This window comes from Lagopus leucura, unplaced genomic scaffold (assembly GCF_019238085.1).
Source record: "Lagopus leucura isolate 7727_CA_CO unplaced genomic scaffold, USGS_WTPT01 Super-Scaffold_100021, whole genome shotgun sequence".
Lineage (NCBI taxonomy): Eukaryota > Metazoa > Chordata > Aves > Galliformes > Phasianidae > Lagopus > Lagopus leucura.
In genome coordinates this window covers 3,215,342-3,230,953 of record NW_024962274.1, presented here as the reverse complement: position 1 = coordinate 3,230,953, position 15,612 = coordinate 3,215,342, and the positions used below count along the sequence as shown (strand labels likewise).

General features: G+C 45.9%; 1 protein-coding gene and 1 long non-coding RNA gene across 2 annotated transcripts; one reads left to right on the top strand and one right to left on the bottom strand.

Annotated features, from left to right (window-relative positions):
• Window positions 1–1,631: 1,631 nt before the first annotated feature.
• On the bottom strand, window positions 1,632–15,421 carry BDH1 (3-hydroxybutyrate dehydrogenase 1). The gene is made up of 7 exons (XM_042878061.1): window positions 15,339–15,421; window positions 14,129–14,260; window positions 12,190–12,262; window positions 10,612–10,722; window positions 5,242–5,383; window positions 4,289–4,441; window positions 1,632–3,474 (listed from the first exon to the last, which is right to left on the bottom strand). The coding sequence occupies exons 2-7, from the start codon at window positions 14,209–14,211 to the stop codon at window positions 3,005–3,007; spliced, it is 1,032 nt and encodes a 343-aa protein (XP_042733995.1). The 5' UTR covers window positions 14,212–14,260; window positions 15,339–15,421; the 3' UTR covers window positions 1,632–3,004.
• LOC122183772 lies at window positions 10,625–14,100 on the top strand. Its single transcript, XR_006180357.1, has 3 exons — window positions 10,625–10,916; window positions 11,387–11,500; window positions 13,840–14,100. It is a non-coding gene; the product is annotated as an uncharacterized LOC122183772 (long non-coding RNA).
• Window positions 15,422–15,612: the final 191 nt, after the last annotated feature.

Below are 15,612 nucleotides of genomic sequence, written 5' to 3'. Positions count from 1 at the left end.
TGTGCTCAGCTATGTAACGCTGCCAGGACTGGATCGGCTCCTTTCACTTTCTGTTTCCAGAGCAGCGAGTCTCAGACAAACCTACAGGGACAGCAGTCACATTCCTGGCCATGAGATAATTTGCTGTTCAATTGGCAAATTCCTGCAACCAGCAGTCACTAAATGCTTGTCTCAAACACCACGCTTACCGCCCTTAATACCAGGAACAACAAGATCTTAAGTGGCTGGGGCTTCAAGATTTCCTCACTAAGACTGAGAACAAGATGTAACAGCTGTAGTTAAAATTACCCCATCCCTGCTGCCTCCCACCACACCAGAGAAGTTATTTTTAGGTTATTAGAGTCTTACCACGGAAAGCACTGGTGACAATCTGCTCATCTCCCAGGGAGCTGAGGCAGATCTCAGCCATGTGGCTGCACGGAGAGCAGTGCTGCAAGCTGGCCAGTGGCTTTCTGACAGCCTCTGCTCAGTGCACTGAGCAGTGAACCACTCTTCTCCCATTTGATTAGTTATGCAAAGAAAAAGCAGCACATCCCCCATAACTCAAGGAAAAAGGAAGAGGAAGGATGTACTCCCCAGCAGCAAAGTGGTCTCAGCCCAGCCTGCTCTGAAGGTCCTTCTCCTACCTTTGGGTTAAATTGGACACACACTTGTTTCTCCAGCACTGTTTGTTTCACTTTCAAATAAATTTGGTGGGCTGAAGCTACTCCAGGAGTCCCAGTGGCATCATACAGGCAGGACCCAGTGTGCAGTAAGTTGTAAGGATAGTCAAGCAAAGCTGAAGGAGATTAGCCTTTAATGCGATTCTCAGGGCAAACCCTTAAACTGGGGGATTGCCAGGATTCCAGCAGGAAAACTAACAAGCTTGCTGCCCTCATGGCCATCAATCAAACTCTCCCAGTGTCAGAGAAAGTTGCAAAGAAACCTGGAATTGGCCCAGACACAGAGGAGCATCCTGGCCATTGTCTCCCATATCACATATTTGGCAGCACAGTCCTCTGTGAACCATACTGCAATGCAGCCACTGTTATCCAGATGTTTTGCTCTGCCTTGTAAATTAGTGCCTGCTGAGTCTCTTGTGGTTTATCTTACATTCTGTCCCAGAGAGAAGGCCACGTATTGGAAAATGTGGCAATGCTCCTCCCTATAGCACCAGATGCAGCTACCACAGCCACGTCACTTCAGGACTTGGGATCACAAAGGTCTGGAAGCTGGCTCGTCACACCCAAGGTTTCATTTTAGGTTTGCCAGGGTCCTGCTGCACGCTGCCCTGCTGAATCATTGCTGTCCCCCTCCTCCCCTCTTCACAGCTCAGCGTCTCTTCCCACTCCGTGGGAATAATCCATAATAATCCTTTGTAATCCATGGGAGCCCGATACAGACGCAGGCTTAACAGCTGTTAACATACGGAGTCCAGGGGTTAGACATATTTGTCATGAGAAGCAGGAGGAGATGTCTGGTACTCGTACTGAAGCCTTGCACAAACGTGGACATAAGACTCCAGGCTGCAAATAAGCCTCTGAATGAATTGTGCATGTGTAACAACAGATGTCCCAGTTAAACAAACAAAAGAACTGAAGTATATAAGCTTCTCACTTTAAATACCAAAGAATAGAGAGGGAGCCTCAGAATTTTGTTACCATCCATGTACACATTTATTAAGCCAAAGGAGTTCAATCATGTCATGATATGTCACCAGAGCACGAGATCCCTTCTCTTCAACTTGCTAACAACAGTTATTATAATTATTTTGTTTTTTGCCTTTTGAGCTTAAACAAATTAACTCTTTCCATACTTCCCCACGAAAGGCTCTTTTGTGGCTTTCTTTCTCCTATCCTTTCAGTACAAAACAAATGTTTCACAGATATGTAAACATAACCATCATGGAAATGAAACTGCTCTAAAAGTTACTTTTCTCATGTTATGGATGTTTTGTTAGATTTATATCCTGTTAGAGGTACTTAGGCTTGGTAAATCCTTCAATGGAAGTTCTTATGACCAGCACTTGCACTGCGATGGTGCCTACAGACCCTGAAGAGGGTTGAGGCCCTTCTGTGCAAGGTGCTGCACAAACACTTTGCTGTAACACACTGAGGCCTCTGGCAAAAATGGCATTCACTGATCTACTGTAACCCTCTTTGCTTCCCTCTGATCAACGGCGACCCTCTCAGATTACAGGAGGTGGAGTGAAACTCTACTCCAAATGAAGTCTGCAGCTGATGTTCAACTACTGTTGAAGAGAAGAGAAATGTTACAGTGGGCCAATCCTGATGACTGCACTCCTGCCACTAAAGCTTCTCATGCTCATGGGAATTCTCGTATGATTAAGAAACTTCCGTGGGAGAGGCCTGCCAGACTGAGTCCCTCGATCACTGAACTCCTTCCTTTGCAAGAAAGTACGCAAAAAAAGCAGTCCGGTTCCTTTCTCTAGTAATTACTGGTATAATTCCAAGAGAAAAAGGGATATGGTCAGTTGCTTGATTGCAACACTGTGTTTTGAGGTCTGATCCCCAAATTAAAGAAGCCTCTGCTTTGCTTTGGGCTACTGTGACCAGGCCTGAAAAAGCCTGTTGGACACTCACAGTCATCAGGAGGCAGTGGTTTGCCACTACAGCATGGAGTGCCCCCGCTATACGGTGTGAAGGCTGCATCTTAAGCAGGAATTCTGAAGATTGTGGAGGATCAACAGAAGAAATTATTTTGATACCATTTCAGAGCAATTGCAATTTAAATAATGATTTTATCTCGGCATTTGAGGTGAAAATAAAAAGATCACATGAAATAAATAGCAAAGAAACAATGTCCCTGCAAACATAATACATTCCTGCCAACGAAGCACCCCTTGCAAGTTATTGCCCTTTAGGTTATGTCAGATGTTTAAATGAACCCTTTAGAGCTACAGTACTCTGAAATGAGGTTAGAAAAATTTAAAAAATGGGAATTGTGTACAATGCTCTCCTTAAAACAAAATGCTCCCCCCGGGACAGCCTGAGAGTGTCAGGCCTCAATAGACATAGAGCCGATCTGAAATGGCTGCAGGCATATGGGTCATGATCTGCATGCGCAGCCACCAGTAGTAATCCATGGGGTGGTAGCGAGTGTAGGGGGCCGTGGAGGTGAGCGCGTGGGCAACGCTTTCGATGACAGGTGAGGTGTCCGTCGAGCCGCTGTTGCAGTACGTCTCCATCTTGCTGACCTGCTCATCAAAGTACTTCCTGCCGTAGTCTTTGCGCACGATTTCCGGGAGCTCGTCCCACATTTTATCGGCTATGGCTTTGATCCGCTCGGGGCTGTACAGGTTGGTGGCAGCTATGAAGTTGCCAGGCTCCACGATGCTGACCATCACCCCCTGGGGCTGCATTTCGTACCGCAGGCAGTCAGAGAAGGCTTCCACACCAAACTTGGTGATGCAGTATGGTGACCGTGCAGGACTGCCCATCCGACCCATCATGCTACTGATGTTCACTACACGACCTAGGCAGAGGCCAGGGAAAGCACAGCTGAGCTGACAAACGTAGACCAGATCCCTGACATACACCACCCACCGGATTCATGAAAGTGCATCCAGTTCACTCTGCGTATCTCTAAGAGCTGCCTGACAGACCTGCTGCTGTCTGAGCTGTGTCTGAGCACTGCTGTCACATACAGCAGCCTTCAGGCAGGAAAACAAGTGGGGTGCTCCCTTTACATGCGAGCACGGGCACATGGTGATGCAGAAAGTACAGAGCTATGGGGAACACAGAAGAGGCTGGACAAAACTTGCATAGTGGGAAATAGGATTGCTCAGCAGCAATCAGGATTGAGCTCAGACAAGACGAAGCAGCATCAAAGCAAACCTCTGTCACCAAGACTAAGCTTGGTTATTTGCAAGGCTAAGGCACAATATTCAGGAGCCCAATGGCGCCTTATACTGTCTGCCTATCAAAAGTGATAGCTCCTGTACCACAACTGGGAAGTTGTAAGTCCAGTGCTTCTTTCCCTACAATGACAGCTGAATTGTGGCTTCAGAAATAGAGCTGGGCACCCTCTCCTCACTAGAATCCACACATTTTGGTAGTGGAGAGCACTAGGAGACTGTGGATGCCGCAGCCTAATCAGAGGCTGCACATCACACACTGTCAGTGCTCTGTGCTGAGTTGCACTGAAAAGAGGTTTGACTACAAAGATGGCTACATTCCCATGATGGAAGAAATGCTCCCTGGGCCACATAGAGCCCAGGTGTCCAGCAAGACATGCAGCAAAGGAGAGCTCCATTTCACAGAATGCCAGTCAGGAGGAGATCACTCACCCTTTGACCTCCGGATGAGTGGGAGGAAAGCCTTGGTGGTTCGCACAGTCCCCCACAGGTTCACTTCAGCTACTTCCATGTAGGTGTCCATGCTGGTGAACTCTACCTCCCCAAAAGTGGAGATGCCAGCATTGTTAACCAGCCCCCAGAGCCCTAGAAGACAGATCAAACATAAATCTTCTCCTCTCTGAGACAAATGAGATCAGCTTGGGAAAAGCTTTGCTAACAGATTATTGAACCATTTAACAGAGCACTTATGACCTGTAGTGATGAAGCCAGACAGAAAAGAGACCAGAGTGAGACTTCGGTCTTCTGAGCAAATAAAACCACAGTCAGGATCAGGAAAATGTAGCTTGACAAAGGGTGGAATGGTTTCAGGAATGCACAAGCAACTGGGATTTTCACCTACTGGAGCAAAATTTGCTCATCAGAGTGAAAGACAGGTACAGCTACCCCTTGAACCTTGACATTTATGGTAACATCTACAACAGCATTAACAATAGCCAGCTTCGTGACAAATCCTTTGAATAGCCTCTCTACTTCCTTCGCTAATTTTTGAACATTGGCCAGAATTTATGCCTGAAAGGGAGTCACAAGAAATCTCAAGTCACAAGAATAAAGCACTAACCCCAGGGTCTTGAAACAGCACCCCAATTTCTGCTAATGCCCCCTGTAGGAGCTGGTTGAGAAAAAGCAGAGTGTTTTTTGTTTTGTTTTGTTTTCTGGAGATGTCATCTTATGGTGCAAGTGGGAAGCTGCATTCTGATTCATTTGCTCCACACTGCTGCTCCTCAAAGCTTTTTGCCCTCCAACCGCAGCTCCTGAATACAGCAGGATATATATAGCAGGATAGCAGCTCCTGAAGCATGCCCTGAAAATGCTCTCAGAGCCCAGCTGAGGGAGCTCTTGTCACCTATTTGCATACGACCTTACAGCCCACTGAATGCACGCACCTTTCTCAGGGTCCTCCAGGCTGCTATTCACATGCTCCACTGCTCGGTCCACCTCTTTGCTGTCACAGACATTGAGCTGCACAGTTCTCATTCGGTCACTGTTCATGTTGTCCAGTTCCTTGGAGCCACCCTCTCCCTTACTCTAGAGGGGAAGAAAGAGCTGGTTTGAATGTGGCCAAAACACACCAACCACCAAGTCAAGCAAAAGAGAGTATGCAGGGCAGACAGCATTATCAGGACAGACCTGCAGTTCAAAGAGAAAGGAGATGAACAGGGATGTTTCTGCAGAAGAACACCATTCCCTGAGCCATCTGGCCATTAGCTCTGCCATTGAGTCAGCTGGTACCAACTGCTTTGACCCTGGGAAGCAGGCAGAGCTGGATCTGCCCCAGCAACATAACTCCTGCCCAGCACAAGTTGCTGAGATCAAGCTATGATCCACCATAGCAATGTGAACGTGGTACCACTGCCACTTTTGCCTGCATATGGTGCACAACAAATAGTGTGGCAGTGGTGTGGTATAAAATAGCTGTGAGAGGCTGCACACATACATTGCATGTGTTTCTCAGTCACACTGCCAGCTCTGGGAGCAACAATCCCATAAGAGGGACTGCCTGTCTACTGCCCTCTCCCTTCAGCTGATCTGTACATGCAGCTCCTGCTGCCTGGAGACATATCTGCTGCCTCCAATGGACTCCTACAGAGTACAATCATCAAACGTCTGGCCAACCTGCCTACTAGTAATTCCCCAGGAGTCTTCTCCAGCACCTTACTCTCTTCTCTCCACAAGCTATTTCTCACTCCTGCTTCCCATCCCCACTCCTTTTTTCCTCATCTCAGAGCAATAGACACCCCAGCTTACATGTATATATCTGCTCATAGTCCAGCCATGTAACTGCAGCCAACCCCTCAGATATCTTTCACATGAGCAAGCAACAGGGTTGCCATGCCCTAGGTGTGCTACTTCAGTGGTCCTGCAGCCCAGTTTTGCTATGGTGCTACAAGGACACAGACAGAGAATATTCATAGGAGTTCGTAAGTATTCCTGAATTGCTTTCATGATTATGAGCTACTGGACTGCAGCTAGCTGGCCATGCTGGGGTACTTTTATAGAGGATATTGATTAGCTGGATCTGAAAATCCAGATATTCTTTTTGGAACATCTCTGTCTTTACTATAAAAAATGCCCCATGTCCCTCAAAATCATCCTCACTAGAAGCTTTTACTCCCCACTAACAGCCTAGCCATGAAGCATGTTCCACAGAACAATCTGATGATTGCTCCCCTAGCTGAGCTCTCATTCCTTTAGGTAGCCTTGCTTACTTTGTTAGCATCGTTGGTAAGCATCAGAGTGCTCTTCACTCCTCAGCTTCTACAAGGCAGAAGTGTAGATGAGGCCACAAGGGTGACCATAGATTGCTCTCAGTGCCACCTTATCTTTCAACACACCTTCTCCTGGCTCCTCTTTGCTTCTGTGTTTATCTGCCATGCTCACACGCAGTACCCTGAAATTCATTAACTTCAGTGCCTGGTCTCTCCTGCATATTCTTCTCCGTCCCCCCCTTATTCCAAAGCAGACAGTTAATACTGTTTAGTGCTTTTCTTTAAGAGATGACATTTACTGCACTTACTTCATACGGAAGCATACTGCATACGGAATTGAGCCACTAAAAGCTCCATGCATAGTTTAATGTTTGGTTTTGCGGTGACTGAAAATAGAGTTTCGTGCTGTTTGCTGCTCACTCAAACTTACTTTGGTGCTCAAGTCAGTGTGCATGGCAAAGCACTGAAAAGCATACCAAAGGCACAGGTGGGAATGCCAAAAGGGAATCAGCAAGCATGCAAGTCCCTTAGAATCAGCAGCTATAGCTAAGAGACAATGGACAACAGCAAGGCCAATGTGCTTCTTCCCCCTGTCCCATATCTACGAAATCACCTCCCAGAGAAGAAAACCATGAGAGCACAAGGTGGAAAAGGCACATGGCTCAACATGTCAGAAATTCTGGCAAAAGATGTGCAGCAGTGAACTTGGTTCTTAAGCATTCAATTCTCCTTGCATAACCACAGCAGCCTCAGAGGCTTTACTGGGAACTTCACAGCATCTTCTTCCTCCCTCACAGAGCTGTCTCAGCAAGCCTACATCCTTCCTCCCTCCCACCCACATGCAGCTAGGTGGGATGGGATGGGATGCTGACTCGAGTGCTGAACTCTGGACACTAACCCAGACACACAGGGTCATTCCCTTGGCTCTTCAGGAAGGGCAGATGGGTGGTGTTTCACTCAGGTATCCTGTGATGGTGTCATGCACTCCTGGCATAGGACTCAACCCCTTGGCCCATAAGCAGCAGTGGAAGGACCTTCTCACGCTATGCCAAGAGATCAGTGCATCTCTGCTATCAGCCCCAAGGTTCCCTGACCCCATGGCAAGAGGTCTCAGCTCTGGCATCACCGTGCCATCTTCCTCTTTCCATGGTCACTCTCTGGAGCCCACAACTCCAGCTTGGATCTTTATCACTGCGTCCTTGAAGTGGCATGTGGCTGTGAGCACTCCTTCTGAGCCCTTCAGTAACTCACATGCTGGGTTGATCACATAACCTCTGGCTCTGCACCCTCTGCAAGCCCCAGCAGACCTGAGCACACAATGCAAAGCAAGCAGAGATCCCACAGCACTCCTGACAGTAGTGACAAACATCACATGTCCACTGGTAACAGATACTGATGGAAAAATACCTTCTTCATCTCGTGTCAGCTGGCTCCTCCAGCTATTAACCAAAGAGGAAAAACAAGACAGCTGCAGAGTGATTGTTCATTGAATCCACTGTCTTTTGGCAATGAAGAATCAATATAACTCTTAAACTAACACTTGTTAGTGAAAATAGTGAAACTAGTGAAATTGCACTGTTAGCACAGACGCACCCTTGGGCTGCCTTTAGTCATGACTTTAAAAACCCCTCAGATTTCCTTCAGTAAAAAGTATAGTCAGATGCTCAGGATCTGCTCACTCTAGGAAATGCTCCTAACAAGAGTCAGCACTGCACATATTTTGTATCTGCAAGGAGAGTACATACCCTGGGGATACGATTCCCTGAGCTGGAGTGTGTTTCTGATGTGCAGCTGTGTTCTGACAAGTAGTCATGTGAAAATAACACTGAAGTGTCATACTCATTTCCTCTCAGTCAAGGCAAGGTCAAATACATCCAGTTTACAGCAAAACACAATGCTTCTTATTTCCACCTTTATTTCTCTCTAGAGCCAAAATAAATGCTAGCATTGTTCTGCCCCTAAAATCAGTACCACCAACAATAACACTGATTTTATAGCATGTGGTTCTGCTCACGGTTTTGCTAATGAAACCTGTGACATAAACAGAAATCAGCTCAGAGTCTTGGAGTTCAGTTCTGCAGGGTTAAGAGCCTGGCTTTTTTTTCCAAAATGAATATTATCTGAAGACACATAGTACACCAATTTGCTGACTGTGCCATTTATAGCATTTTTCTGATGACAGCTGCTGTTACCAGCTTGTCATGGTCACACAGACTTTGCAACATGGTATGTGAATCCAGCTAAAAAATCAATAGTCAGTTACACAGGGATACAGTACAGATTTTTGCTGATTCTTGGAGAGGAAAAAAATGTTGATCAAAGAGTTCTGGCACGCTGCTTCATGTCAGCTTATATTGAAATTGTCAGAGGCCACTATTTTCCACTAACATGCTGTAGTGGAAATGCTAAGTCATGGCTTGAAACAGTGATTGAGCACCTGGTGGGAAGGCAGGGCCAACCCAGGGGAGCTCAGGTGCACATAATGCAGCTGAGTGACTGGAAGGGGTAGAGCCAGGATCCACCCCTTCCCAGACCTCATTTAAGGGTTAGCAGTGGAGGCAGGGGTGCTTCAGTGGAGATCCCTGCCTACTGGAAGCTTTCTGAAGGTAAGTAGTTTTTCTTCCTTTGTTTCTGTGTCCAGGTTGTTCTTTTTGGGCTTATTCTGATTTGCTGTAGCTTAGGATTGTGCTACTCTGTCACTATTGTTGTACTTTCTATCACACTATAGCATTACCTATGCCTTCAGCAGTATGCATACTGAAGGCACCAAAATAGAAGGGAGGCTTCAGCAACAGTTAAATGTATGTTTGTGGTTTTTTTGGCAGCTCAGACTGAGGAAGTGAAATAAGGAAGTAAGCCTGTGGCTTTGAAATCTTTGGCTACTGCCAATGTATAGGCAGGCTATTATTCTGAATTTTTTTTTAAGTCTACAGTATTATCTTCTCCAATATTTATTTCTAGTTTAAAAAAGCGTGGTAAAAAAAATCTGTGAAAAAACTCTTCTATTCTTTTTCTTCTCACTGTCTTTAGAAATAGTCTTTAGAAAAGCAGTAGTTCATAGCAGGTATCCTGTTCTTCTGTGAAGCCCGTAGAGGGAGCCAAAGCTTAAAAAAAAAAACTCAAAGACTCAAAGCTGAGACCACAAGAGACAGAGCAACCTGAACACTTTTTTCAAACTGGTAGAAAGCAATAATCTAAGCAAAATTTTGTGATAATAGCAAGACTAACAACAGAAAGAATATTGATAATACCTATAAAAGCAGCTGATAAAGTCTCTTTAACTAATGTAACTACTTAGAAGACATTCACAGTGACAAGTGATCTAAAAAGATTAGGATCAAAATAACTGATTCACCCCAGGATATCCTGAAAAGTAAGCTTGTTTCTGCTGGGAGATGACAGTGCAGCTGGAAAAAAAAAAAAAAAGGAAAACCTCCTAAAGAGAAGCTAAAGCTAGCTCTCATTCTTCATAACCAGGTAACTTGGACTGCTCTTGAAGAGCAAACCAAAGACTGCATTGCTGAGCTATGTGTGTCCTGGCTCTGCTTCATGTAGTCCTGGCGCTACCAAAACTATTGCTTTCATAGTGACTTCAGTGTGCACTCCAGCACGGTTGTACTCATGAATGTAAAAGAAAATACTCATACCACATACTATAAAAACACTAGTGGCTTGTTGGATGTCGTGACTAATCAAAACAAACCCTGCATAATTATGTATAAACTGAGTGCAGCTCCAAAGGATCAAACTAAACCGATCCTCAAATCACTTACAGATAAGCCTATAAACTCAGATCTGGGGTTTGAGTCAATTGTACTTGAAAAAGACCAGGATGTCCTAATTCAAATAGGACCATTTCCAAGCCCTGATGAGCTCGTTATGGTCTAGGCCAGGTAATGTTCTATGAAATTCAAGCATGTGTCTTTTCTTTTGCGTGACCAACAACTCTTCCTCTCCTTGGCAAGATGTTGCTGAGATGAAAGACAGGATTTACTGTGTGTCTGTTCATATGCCACAGATGAAGAATAAAGCTTTTGGTTTTCCTACCTTTTGCAGGCAGCCAGCATAGATAATGAAGCCTTTAGCATGTAGGTGCTTGGCCAAGGCAAATCCAAACCCAGAGTCACAGCCTGTTATAAGCACAGCTCTGCTGCCAATCTGCAAAACAGAACAAAACAATGCACTGGAACTGAGTAATCAAGAACAGCCATTCGTGTGCACTGAACAAATAGTGTCCTGGGCCAGGAGCAACCTGTTCTAGGCACATTTTCTATGTTCATTGCCAGCTACTGCCACCCAGTGCCTCCTGAAGAGAGAAACTAAGGCTTCATACAAAAAATCACTCCAGTGAGGTAGGATCGCTGTCCTCCCAGCACTTTTGGCAACAGGCTTTCAAGGCAAAGAGACCAAGTAAACCAGCATTCTCTGGCAGTTCATATCCATTTTGGGAACTGCCTGGTTTATTTTCGCATTTCAAAACATGTTTTTGCTACAGTAGGAACTGTTCTTATGTTTCCAGAGCAAGCAAGAATCCACTCTTCTCTATCTTGTAGCCTGCAGGGTGTGGGGAATATAGTTTGACTGAAGAAGATGACAACAGGTTAATATTACTGACTGCTTCTTTATCTTTCTCCTTCCAACACATAAACCCTCTGGCTTTGCATTTTAAAATCTAAGTAGGATCACAAAGCTTATATAGCTGTATAGTTTGTATACAGCTTATACAGTTTGCTTGTATAGTTGTATTTATATACAACTTGTATATAGCTTGTATAGTTGAAATTAAGATTAATCAGTGATTAGTCTTCTATTTAAATTACAGGTTTGAAAAATAAGCAGTACACTTCTTTCCTTCTCCAAATACCTTGCATCTCACGAGGCAGCAGTTAAGTTCTGTGTTAAGAACTGCATCATGTATCCATCTTAGCAACACCAGGTGTGTACACAGTAAGGTGCTGCTGTGGGTGGGATTACGTAATGACTGTTTGCAACTCATTTCAGCTTATCTCTGTTAAAACTAGAAGTTTGGCTTTTCCCAAGATACAGGAGGACTGATGAGAGTTGCATCAGAAGCCTGACAACACAAGGGCCATACATGAATTCCTTTGAGACTCTGTCCCAGACAAGACGTGCATGCTCTGGTACTGTTATAGAGCTGAGTTCTGTGCCATGTTACATGCCAGGCAAAAAGAAAAACTTTTTTTCTGTTAAGTTAGTGCCTTCAAGGAAAGAGCTATTAAAGAAGAGGGTCAGTCCCCAGAGTGAGAGTGAGGATGCTCCAATTTATTTACATCACTTTATACAACCATATTCTGGAAAGAGTGCTTCATTAAGAACTTGTCATGCAAATTCCCTCCACTCTAAGGTGGAAGATTTCATCTGCTGAGTAAGTTCCAGAAATAGGAAAAAAAAAAAAAAGTCTGATTGTTTATTGCTATCCTTAGTAGCATGTACCATGTTGCGTCAATGGAATCTCTCTGCTAGGAAAGAATGTGGAGTATGTTGAAGAGGTCTAGCTCAAAGTCGTTCTGGCAAATAGGAAAGAAGAATTTAGTCACCAGGCTCCAGAGAGTTTAAAGCCTCAGCTCAGCAGAACTAGATCTTGGAAACTACAATAATACTCACCTGATCAACCTCACTTGCATAAGAGCGGCTGCCACATGAGGATAGGAGAGGGAAGCAAAACTTTTGCATGGGTCTGTTAAAGAAAAACAGCAACACAGAACAATCAAGCATGGAATATCCTGTCCATACCTTGGTGCTACATATGAAAAATGTATGTGAAAAAGAATATTGTGTTGCCTTTATACATAATGTGGACTGCCATCTGAGAAAACAATCTTACCTACAGTTCTCCTTAGTCTAAGCCTGTCTGTTTCCTACAGTAGGAAACACTTGTTTCTCCCGAGACTCTGATGCTATTTCTGCTGGATCTATATATGGATAAAAATGAGAATTCTAAAATAGCTCCTAGTCTGAATGCACAGAATTGCCTCCACCTGCAAAATGAGCAGTACAGTGCTTTCATTTTCAACAGCAACAGTGCTCTCATTAGAGTTGCACAAAGCAGGGATAGTGGAAGTTATGCATTTGTCTACTGAAAGCACTGCTGTGGCATTGTCTGATATCCATCCTAATGCTGATTTGCTTGGAATTATCTCAATCTTTTTACACACAGCTCCACCCTTCTGTCACCTATGACACTTCTGCAGTGTGTGCCCATTAGATCCTCTTAGATCTCATATCCCTCTTAGCAGCTGTTAAAACAAAGATGTTTTTGCACAATATGTGCCATGCAGATCTAAAGCTACTCTGCACAGTATGTTTGACTCTGAGGAATATACATTGTGCTAAAAACACAGATCAGAGCAAAGCAACAATGCCTTCCAGGGGAGAATCTGTTCAGAAAAGTCTTGTTATCAGTAACATCTTATCTTAGGCCTTGCTATAATCTAGCAAAGCTGGGTCTAGAGAACATGCCAGGCTAACCCTGCCTGCTGACCTTGCCAGCCACCTCTCTGGGCTCTATCAGCTTTTTCAGTTTGCTTTGAGCACTGCCATGGCCTGCTACCTTGCTTTCCTCTGGATACTGTATTTCAGCTGTTCTCTGGTTCCTCTGATAACATCTATCCTCCAACAGAGCTCCTCTTTTGAGGCTGAATTTGCTTAATCACTCACAATTATCTCTTCTCAGAAATCACAGGCACTCCCAGGGTGATCTATGCAATACTGAACTGCAATCTGCAGATACTGGCCTCTGAGCTGCATCTTCAGAAAACAAGGCTAGAGAACAGAGCAGAAGCTTTGAACTAGGTGGAAAGGAAGCTGATCTACAGTCACATGATATAACAGATGTCTGCTGCCGATCAGCATAGGAAATCTCTAACAGATTAGCTATCTTTTGCTGTTTCAAGTGCCAGCCTTGACAGTGTGATACCATTATCAGCAGCAGTAGAACACTGAAGGTGTAAATTCTTGCTTAGCGGACCACTCTACAATCAGTGGCATGCTTACTGTTGTATGGGAGCCCTGTTCTAAAGCCAGTGAAAGTACTCAGTTTGCGCTGGGTTTGGACTAGCAGGATTCTCACCACAGACAGGTACAAAGATTTGTTTTTTTTTTTTTTTTTCAGAGTTAGGAATTAGAATTAAATAATTTTCTGCCTGTTTATGTTCCAAAAAAGAAAAAAGGCAGTTTTGTTATTCAACCTACCTTTCTTTCTCATTAAAATTGTCATCAACTTTCCCATTTTACATGATTATCTCTTTATTACAGTTACAGAAACATGTGATGGTTCCTTGCACTGCACCAACGCCTACTTGCTGATGTTCAGGAATGCCCAGAAAGGTTGTAGGATCTCCATCCTTGGAGACTTTCAAAAGCAGCTGGGATGTGGTCCTGGGCAAGCAGCTCCTTGCTCTTCTTGAGCAAAGAGGTTGACCATATGACCTCTGGAGGGCCCTCCCAACCTCAGCAATTCTGACACTGTAAATAAACTGCCCCACTGAAATCAAGTGATGTGTGCTTTACTCAAGATCTTGCTCTTCTCTACTGAGTTACTTACCTGGACTTGTTCCCTGGGTTCTTGAAAGTCAGGGTTTTTACAGGGAGGTTCAGGAGAGGACGGGACAGCTTGGTTGCCAACATGCTTCTAATCAACACGCTCTATCAACAGCGAGCCTGCTCTTCCTTAGCTCTGCAAGGCAAGATAGTACCTCACCTTTAGTTGCTCAATTATTTTGTAAGTCATGCTGACTCTGTACATTTTAAAGACAAAATAAAGTCCAAAGGAACTCATCCTTTCCCCTTGCAGTTCCTCATCCTGAGATAAATGGCTCAACCTTTAGCCACCTCAACGTGCTCGTAAACAAGACTACAGATGGGCTGACAAGCAGGCAGTCACTTAAAGAAAGTGTCCATTTCTCTTTGTTTATTGCATCTTAGACAATTCTCTGAAACAACTGAAAACTGGAATTTATTATTTTGAGTACAATATATGATGTAAAACAGATGCTGGAGGCACAGGTGACATTGTGCTACATGTTCCCGAAGCAATGCAGCTCATACAGCCACGTGGTTAGAAATGCATTTCCTTGTAATGGAGCAGCTGTGATACTGGGCTGTGCACAGGAGTCCCTGTGACCCAGGGGAGAACACGGCTCAAGAGCAGGAATTAAGCTCAGAAAGTCCATTGTATTCATTTCTTTTTTGTTTAAAACTGATCCAGCACACGCACCCCAGCTTAGGGCATTATTGTCTCCCTCACCGCAGCTGAAAAATGGTGTCTAAGTGCTAGGCTTTATGTACGCCTCCGTTGAATTCTGCAATTTTAGGGCCTGCTGGAAACGGGCCTAAGCTTAAAATTGCTATGAAAGAGCTGCTGTTGGCCGCAGCTCAGCAAAGAAAGGTCTAGAAAGCGTGCATTAAAGGCGCCAACGTCGCTCCACTTTCGGCAGGGACCGGGCGGCTCCGGGAAGCCCCGAAACGCTGCCGGCGTGCCGGTACCGCCCTTCGGCCGTGCCCGAGCGGTGCGCACCGCTGCAGGGCGATGGATGCGTCCTTGGGCGGCGGCGTGGGGCGAAACGCCCGGGCGGCCCGGCGGGCGGCTGTCACTCGGCGGCCCGGCCCCGCGAGGGGGGCGAGGGAAGATGTCGGCGGAGCCGCTGCCCGCGCGGCCTGCGAGGCCCCGAGGAGGAAGAGGAGAAGGAAGAGGAGAAGCGGCGCGGCTCGCCCGCCCCCTCCCCGCGGGCACGAGGTCATCGGCAGCCCCTTACCTGCGGCCGGCGGGAGTCCCGGGCGCTGCGTTTGAATGAGGCTGGGCCTCAAACCGGCTGCTGGGGCGCGGCGGGGGGCGGGCCGGGGGAAGGGCCGGGGCGGGCGCGGGCGGCGGCGGCGGTAGACGGCGGCCATAGGCTGAGGCCGAACCGCCGCGGCTATGCGCGGCCCCGCCGTGCTGCTGGCGCTGGGCGCCGCTCTGTGCCTGGCCCCCCGCCTCCTGCGGCGGCTCCGCCGCGCCCTGCCCGTGAGTACAGCGGCGGGGGCCGGGGG